The sequence below is a fragment of the Buteo buteo genome, chromosome 7, assembly GCF_964188355.1.
Source record: "Buteo buteo chromosome 7, bButBut1.hap1.1, whole genome shotgun sequence".
Taxonomy (NCBI): Eukaryota; Metazoa; Chordata; class Aves; order Accipitriformes; family Accipitridae; genus Buteo; species Buteo buteo.
The window spans coordinates 44,276,104-44,285,222 of NC_134177.1; the positions used below are offsets into that span (position 1 = coordinate 44,276,104).

The 9,119-nt window shown below is 36.4% G+C and overlaps 1 protein-coding gene across 1 annotated transcript in view; it reads left to right on the forward strand.

The window, feature by feature from the left end:
- Positions 1 to 7,580, forward strand: part of BRIP1 (BRCA1 interacting DNA helicase 1) — a 105,002-nt gene extending 97,422 nt beyond the window's left edge. Inside the window, exons 27-28 of the mRNA XM_075032946.1 lie at positions 6,791 to 6,858; positions 7,289 to 7,580. Coding sequence (XP_074889047.1) covers positions 6,791 to 6,858; positions 7,289 to 7,328 — 108 coding nt within the window. The 3' untranslated portion in view covers positions 7,329 to 7,580. The remainder of the gene's footprint in view (positions 1 to 6,790; positions 6,859 to 7,288) is intronic.
- The last annotated feature ends 1,539 nt before the right edge of the window (positions 7,581 to 9,119 follow it).

Sequence of the window (9,119 nt, forward strand, 5' to 3'; positions counted from 1 at the left end):
AGGAGGCTGTAATAGATCTTTACAAGGACTACTACTGCCTCATTCCAGGAAGAATGACCTATAATCTCAATAAACTATTTATATAGCTTATGGTGACAAGTAAAGCATAAGAAGTTGTGACAAGTATGTTTGTGATGGCTCTAGAAATACTTTGAGTGTTTTATTAATGAAAAGGTAGATTAAAAAGTTGTGCAAATGGTAAGAATAACAAGTAGCTAAGAGATTTCTTTTTGAACATTTACAGGTTTTAAGCACAGTATGTTTACTTGGGATTTATTTCTTTACCATTTTTTTGTTAATAGCTTGCTCTGAAGGACCAGAATTCTATTTTTGTGTTACCTTGTTTTTCATTGCACATACAGAACAGCAATAAATTCTTATATTTTCTTTTATTTACTCCTTGGTTTCTGTTTGGGAAGACCAAAAGGAAGCATAGAATATTACGGCATCCTCTATTAATGCCTCCCTTGTAAGCAGCTGTACAGATGAAGTGAGAGGTAGTACTTAATGAGTTAACACAGCTGATACAGAAGATTTATGTCTAGTGTTAGTGCATTTTAATAAAATGGATTTTAATATGCATTTAATGTTCTGGTTTATGCTGATATGAATATTCACAATTTTTTAAAAAAATGGAAGGGTAGAGTGAGATTAGCTGTTATAGCAGCCAATATCCACTAGGGTCCTTCATGAAAACTTTCAATGGCTTTCAGCGATAGTTTAGCTTCAGTACAGCAGGATGTGTATCAATAATAGTTTTTGTCTTTAGGATCTTGGAACATTTAAGTTTTGCAGCCTCTCTGAGATTCCTAAGGCATTATTAACACCCTCTATACAGATAATAAATTGAGACTAATGATGGATGGATGTGATTCCTCTCCTGTTGGCACACAGCAGTCCAGCTGCAAAGACAAGTTTGTATCTCAGGTGCTTGGAGTCTGCCGTCTGTTCACCAGAACATGAATCAGTTTTGTTCAGCATAAAAGTGAAAGTTTATTCATACTGCACAGTTCCCTTAGCAAAGTGATAATAAAGCTTCTGAATGAGTCAAAGTGCTTGTAATGATATGTACAGCTAAAGACATTGGAAATTTTAAAATACCCACAGTTATTAATACTGCTTTTAAAATATTAAATAAAGACAGTTTGAAATATTCTTTCTGCAAGTATTGAATGTTGCATGCTTAATTGACTTGTATTTCGTACTCTTCAAAGCTTTCAAACATTTATTCTCCTCCTAGTCTATTATGAATTGTTCAAGTAGGTGGATCAGCCTTTCGAATTTCTCACCAGTTTTCTCTTCAGTAATGCAAGACAAAACTCCTATGGATTTGTGGATTATAACCCGGGAGAGATCATTTTAACTGCTGAAAATAGTATATAACTTCAGACATAAGTACTGGCCTTGGGTTATTGCTGAAGAAACAAGCACTCTTCGTTCAGCTGCAGGTGGCAGCACAACACTAGTGTTATTTTTACCCATCCCTAATATCTGAATGGACTGCTAGAGGATATTAATACAAAAGTTGATAATGCTGTTGAAAGATTTATTTTTTTTATATGCAGCTTGAATTATTTTTTGCAAATAGGACTAATTTTTCTTTTCAGTATTACAGAGCATTCTGGTCTGACAAAGTTCTAAGATTTTTATCCTGCTGCCTGCAGATACACATTTACTAGCTGAATTTTAAGTCAAACTGATATGCTGTGTATAGAGCCGGAACAGGGAATGTTAAGCATCAGCGAGATTAGCGCTGTAACTTCAAATATAAGCAGGTAATTTGCCAGATATATTCATACAGAATCCTGTAAAACTTTGTACAATGGACGGTATATTTGTAAGTGGCACCAAAAGACAAAATACAACCTGGCTGTAAGTGAATATTTTAAATTATCCATTAGGTTTTGTGTTATGAAAGTGAAATAGGGACAAACTGTAAAAAGATGTGGTTAGAAAGTATAGGGGGTGTATATGAATTTTCCTCTGGAAAATACAAATAGAGGCTATTTGCAGAGCACATTGTCTAGTTAAATTGTTCACAAAATAACTTGTCCTAACAGAGAAGTGTTACTACTGGCTTATTTTCTAGCTGTGTGTGCCTATTCGTCGTAACAAGATTAAGGATCAGACATACTGGAATGCTTGTGCTGTCTAATGCTTTTTACCTTATGTTCTTTTATGAGTAGATTTGCATTTCAGTGTCTTAAAATCAACATTGCGTGACCCGGGCACATGAATTATTGTAAAGAAGGAAAAACCTCCCAGGCATGGAGAACAGGCCACTCTTTGGGGACAAGGAACCAGGAGGATCCCAAAATTAAATTTCAGAAGGATTGAAGGCTGTTTGATCTAGCAAGGTCCTGAGAAAGCTAAAGGCTGGTACTAACGTCTGCAACTCCTGTATAGATGAGGAAGCTGCCGTGCTGTTGGACTGCTATTAGGCAGACATCTGTCTGTAGGCTTTCTGTGATAAGAGTTCTTTCCCTTTTTCATGCAGCTTTTTAATTTATGAAAGCTGTGCAACTTCAGCTTTCATAAAGACAAGCTGTGGTTGGTGTGATGGGTACCTCTGGGGTGCGGTGAAGAGCTGGCACCTGGAGAATGTCCTTTGGTAGCTCGGTACAATTCCACCAAACCTATCAAATTGGTAACTACTTCCGCCAGTCTAGTAAATATCTATATCTATTGGGTTACTTGTTGACGTGCATTGTGGATAGATTGACAATGTTGTGATATGAATGCGACCATGAATCAAACCTTTTCACGGCTATCTATAAAGGAACTTTTCCTTAATACTGTAGTTCTTCCTAATGCAAAGGTGGGAAAAAAAGTGCAGCTGAGGACAATGGAGCTGTAAGTCAGACAATGGTTCGTGTTTGCTCTCTCTCCACTTTTTCATATTCTTTACAGTCATCATTCACAGCAGGGGAAAGTTCAAAGGAAACTTTGAATATATTCTTTAGAACAAGAAGCAATTCACAGCTTGCATGGACTGTTTCAGATGTTCATTTTCATCTGCCTTAGTCATACATCATACTGTTCTGTTATTGTCAGCACTGCATTGAACAGAAATAATAACTTGGCTTTATAATACCTTGAGCATTGGAAGGGCTTTTTTGCCTATGATAAAGGTTTCATATAGAGTTTAGTTATATCAATGTGCTGAAGTAGTGATACATAATATTGAAGAGCTTCCAATTTTAGGTTACACCCAGTGCCACAAAAGTTACTGTGTTTTTGAAGATGCTTTCATTTGATCACTAGTTGTACTAAACTTTTCACAGGTTTTATGAATAGCAAGTTGCTAATAACAAAGACTTTGGGTAAGCACACCAGAACAACAGACAAAAGCACAGAGCAGATCAAAAGTCAAATGCAGATCATTGAAAACGTACTACTGAAATAACCTTTTCAGATTACGTTTTCAATGGTGTCATAGCAAGAAACTCCAAAACCCAAACTCTTATTCCCCAAGTAAACATTAACTTAAGAATAATGTTTCAGCAGGTGTGCTTATATTGCTATTCAAACTGAAAACCACTCAACACTGCACAATGCGTAGCCCTTTGAACACGCCGTGAAAACAGTTTCTTTCCCAGATTTCTGTTGGAATATGTGCTTGGGAGGGAGGTAAAATGGGCACGTTAACCCATGGTGCTAAACTTGTATGCTTTAATCTTCTTTAATTTTCATGTAAGTATGATGAACTTGTGGCTATTCCAAATACTTTTACTGGTTTTACACATAAACATATTGGATATGCATTCATCTCTATTCTAAAACCTTTTAAAGTTACCTTTCTGAGATTCTGCTTTTCTTTCTAGCCATTTCTTTTTTCTTTAATTTTTTTTTTTTTTATGTGTGTGGGATTGGGGAGCTAGGGGTTTAACTTTTGCACGGTGGTGTCAGCTGTAGCAGACTTGCTTATATACCTAGGTGATTATTGTCTGGCCATCAAACTAGTAATAAAATTCCTGTTTAATGTACAAAACTTTATTTTTAAGACAGAAGAATATTTTTGCAAGGAAATAGTTTTCTTTGACTCTAATTAGGAGCGGTTCTTGGGATCAAAACCAAATTTACTTTCAGAGATGTAGTTTGCATATTCCCTAGGCTGTTTTACTTAAAAGCTTATATCTAAAGCCAACTCTTCTGGCTTTAGAGTGCAAGGTTCCCACATGTCATTTAGCAGGACTTCTCTGGTTAAGTGAAGAATACTGGTGGCAAGTACAGAGACACCTGTATCCCTGCCTTTCTGCAGACAGTGAGGATGCTCTTTTAATAGGGAATGAAAATCAACTGTGAGATCTTCTGACATGGAGGAAGCCCGAGGCCTAAGAAAGAAAAGAATAAAAAATGTTTTCTTGTTGTTTAGGAAGAACAGTGAATTCTTAAGGAATTAAGTAGGATAATAACAACTATCACAAATATTTAAAATTTGACAAGAAAGGATGTTCTCCCTGCTTTGCAGGGCAGCACCAACAGTGAGGATATCTAGTGAGGCTATCTCTGTGCGGTTGCTTTCTCTCATTTTTTCCGAACCTCTGAATAGGAAACCATGTGTTTTGCTCCTGCTGTCATTGAATCAGCAGGAGGTTTTGCCACCAGCAAAACTGAAGTTATCTACATGAGCCTGTTACTTTCTTATTCCACCAGAACATCGTGTAATAACAAGGGCTTCTCTGTCGCTGGCTGTTTGTCCCAGCTTCCTCCCCCTCTGTTCTTCACAGTCCAGCTCCAGTGCTTACTTCAGCCTTACTCCCTCCACAGTCCGTGATGTGGATTTTTGGTTTAGGGGACTTGGAGGACACACGACAAACATATGCTTGCAGAAGCGAGTATGTGCTGTACTTGCAGTGTTCCCAGAGGGTGAGAGACAATCTGAAAACTACAGACGTTAGTGCTTCTTCTTGTACCAGTGAAGACTCAGGAAGTGAATTTTGGCACAGACATTTGAAATCCATTTCTTTAAATACATATTTAGGTCAATATTGGCCTTGATGTCTCCCTCTTTTGTTTTCTTTTGGTTTTGGGTTGTTTTTTTTCTTTTTCCCAGATAGTAACTTTCTGTTAAATTCAGCTTCTCGGTCCCAGTCATGACTTATCGTTTGACTTGGCTGCAAGGTTCAGTTTTGTCTTTTGTACTGCACAGGGTTTAATTATGAAATGAAAATTTCAGTTCATTTCAACAAAACAGCTTCCACTGGTTTATTGGAGACTTGAGTTTTATTAATACCAAGCAGCTGTTAGTGTTTTAACTGGTAGTGCTGGGTGCAGAGCTGTATTGCAAATTCCAACCTATGTGTGAGTGCTGAGTAGAGACTCATACAAAGTAATAGGGGAATGGAGCTTGTACTAGGGTGTGATGGAGCAGGGGTCTCTGACAAGGTGAAAGGCAAGCATCAACCTTCAAAAGCTTGGTACAAATACATTTATATTTTAATTGAATTACATAGCTTCCATTCCCCTTCTCACCTCCAGATTTGCTTGCCCTGAAACTATTGTTAAATCTTTGCTTTAAGTTCTGAAGAAAATGTAGTCTTGTCTTTATAAAGGTTTTATGGCTTCTGTAATGTCAGTACTCTCCTCTTTTGTTCTCCAGACACTTTGGAGATCAATTAATTCCAAAGGAATGGGTATTTAGCTTCATCCTAACAAGAACCACCCCACTTTCTCTTTTAATTTCTGTAAATATTTGTCTTAATGTATTGAGATTACTCTGTTTTTTCTCACAATAATGATTTATATTTTATTTGATTTTATAACACTTTTGGAAGTGGGACAGAAAACCATTATTTTAGGTATCAAACACAGAAGCTGTAAACTTAACCTTTCAGATCAGTGTTTTCAGTGAAAAATCTAACAATTTTTCCTAATAGAAGCTCAGACAAGTCTATAAACCTTTTATAACTTAATGAATGTTTCACACCAGATGCTGATTCCCTAGGTAAGCAAATCTATAGTTAGTGAGACACAATCTTTTCTCATTATTTAAGTTTGCTGAAATCAGATTGAGACTTTCCAGACTTGAGAGTGGTCACATTTTTCATAGCTTAACTGTAAATCATCTTTCACTTAGAAGATTTAGAGACAGACTGAGGAGCTAAATCTTTTAGTTTGCCTTCGTAACTAGTAGAAGCCATTAGATGAGCCTCATTATGGTGTTTCCTAAAGGATTAGATAAAACAGTTTGGTAATGTTCAAAGTAGGACAAATACCATTACAAGTATAACAACTTTATCCTTCTAATGATTTAGATGTAGAATTAGGTGTGATTACAAGACACTTGGAAATTGCTTGGATTGACAGAGTTGATAATCAAAACCTTTCAGCTATGAAATTAATCGTAATAAATGATACTGACAATAATCAGTTGTAAAATTCTGAAATTGTGAACTGAAGTACTTTTATTCTGATACCAGTCAACAACCAAAAAGTGCAGTTCTTAGTGTCAGCGCCGGACCTTGCAAGACTGCACTCATGTGAATAGTCCTGTAGGTGTCAATAAGCCTACTCACATGTTAAGGGTTTAGAGAAAATGGCCTTTACTTTAGAATTTTTTTTATGACAATTGGCTGATTAAGTATTTGCTGTATGTGATCTACAAGTGAGGACTAGGACCTTTCAATATGAAATAGGAATTCAGTTGCTGTTAAATTGTGATGATAATGCAAATAACAAGTTATTGGCAATTCTGAATGCATTTCAGTTGAGATTTTGACTCCTTTCATTCTTTTTGAAATACTAGTATTAAAGCGATATTAATTAGGCATCTTTATTGCTTCTTCAGGTTTGGGGTTTTTGTTTCATTTGTCATTTAAATGGTGGTGTACTCCCCACTGCAAATGCTGTTTATTTGTAAGTATTTTGCATATATCTGCTTTTGATACACCATTTGTATTTATAGTATTATTAAACTGATTTAATGCAAGTTCTTGGTTAAAGAAATACAAAGTAAATATCACAGATTTTTTACAAAATAGAAAGAAGTTTGTAATACAGCTGTAGATGTTATATTAACCCTAAAGCAGAACCAAGAGTAAACCTTCCTCTTTCTTCCCCTTTTTTCCCCTTCTCAGATTTTCCCTTTTGAAAGTAAAGAGAACTTCATGAAAATTAATTGTTCTTTTCTTTTCGTATAAAACAAAGCTCAAAGTAAGGTGTAATAGGACACCGCTCACTGACCTTCTTTAAACGTAATGCTTTGTAAGTTAAATCCATAAGTGAGAAATATACCACTCTGTCATATTACATTAGAATTTCTTTATGCTTTTTTCTTTTTGTACAGACACAAAGATAAAGCAACGGACACATACCGCTGGTGTTAGCTCAACACGGAAGAGGGGTATTAGTGAGATAGCCTTGTCAGTCTGATATCTTTCTTGAAAAAACATTATATTTCTATTTCTTTTAAATAACAATTCAAACTAAAAGGGGAGATCTTCTTATCTAGTGACTTTCTACTTGGATATATTGTTTAAAACAAGAATGCTTCTTTATGTGTGCCGTATGGTGAGATCTGGCTGCAATAAACTCCAAACTCAACACTCTAAGGAAAAGACTCTGGGAATATGATTTAGTGTTCCAGTTATAAGTTCTTTTGCTGGAAAATAGCAACTAAAAGATAATTCTCCAATGCATGCTTATGGATTCCCCCTCTGTAAAATGGTAGTGTAATTTATTTGAAAGCTGCTTTTGTTTTATTTTTGATAGTATAGAGAAGCTCTTAGTATTATGAGCTTTGTCTGATTAAGTGCGCAAAATGACAAACAAGGTTGTCCTGTGCTCATCTTCTTCCTTCTTTAGGCAGATAATCACCTTTAGAAGCCTGGATCCTATTCAGCTACTCTGTCAGTCAGCAATACCAAGACCCTAGTAAGCCGCATTTATCAAACTAAACACTTGATCTGTATCGGCACATCAGCTGGTGGCAAGGCCTAAGACACAAGATGAAAGTTGCAATTAGGATTTAGGAGGACATTTTATTATCTGAGATTTGAAATAGGTTTTCTTAGTTAATCCAAACATCTTTCCACTCAGATATGTTGACAGAGCCCTTCTGTACATGTACTTACTTCAGCTTAAGTGGGAACTGCAATGGATGTTGCCAAGATTTAATACCTCTAAAAGGAGAATACTTGTCAAGGGCAGGACACCGAGGGTGGAGTTAGAACACTGCCTGCATTCTCTGTTTGTGCAGTCTTTCTTCAAATGGTATTTGAAAGCCAAATAGCAGGTTCTGGGGAAAAATTTTACTGTCCAACTTTTCCTGAAATATAAAAGCTGTTTCTTAATAAAGGACAATTAGTAGCTTAAACAAGATTAGAATACACCCCAGCAGCTTTTATAGGTATGTAGCACATGCAAGTCCATAGATTGTGTCTGAACTCTGTATGCACAATGCTCAGATGTTACAGAGAGGGTGGTTTTCCCAAAGCCTAAAGAGCAGAATAAAATGCTTACCTTTCTCATGGTCCCTGAAAGTGCCTCCTTATTTTAATAACAAGACATTCTTTTTCTTATTGGCATTTTTAGCCCTAACTTAGGTGTTTCTCCTTTGTACGTAAGAGGGACTGATGTTTGTAGCCAGTGACATTCAATCGGTAGTGGATCGATGTGGCTGGTTCGCAGGTGGCATTCTTGTGCCGTTCGAGTTGCCCTGTGGTTTTGGAGGTCAGCCTCTCTGGGCTGTTGCCATTGTCTCCAGCTTTAGGGTGTTACGTGTTTGGATTTGCCATTGTCCGAGGAGATGGGGACTATTCCTATACAGAGGGAACTCTGTGGAGATCTTATCTTTGGCTTGATTTATCAGTGTACAGCTCACCAGACTGCGTCTGCCATATCTTTGGTGCTTTGGTGTCTCCAATGTCATCTGCGAGTTCCTTTTTACTCCACTCTATTTGAAATTGTGAAAGGAAAATATATGCAAATCTCCCAGTTTTGTTACTATACAAGTTTAAGGAGGTGAACTGAAATACTGGCTATTTAAATTTTCATGGCAGTCTCTATAAATGATAGAGAGCAAAAGTACTGAGGTTGTTATACTAAATGAAATAAATTTTCAAATTTCAGTGTGACTATACAGCCAGAGTAATTTCTAAAGGTAAGGCAAAATTGTT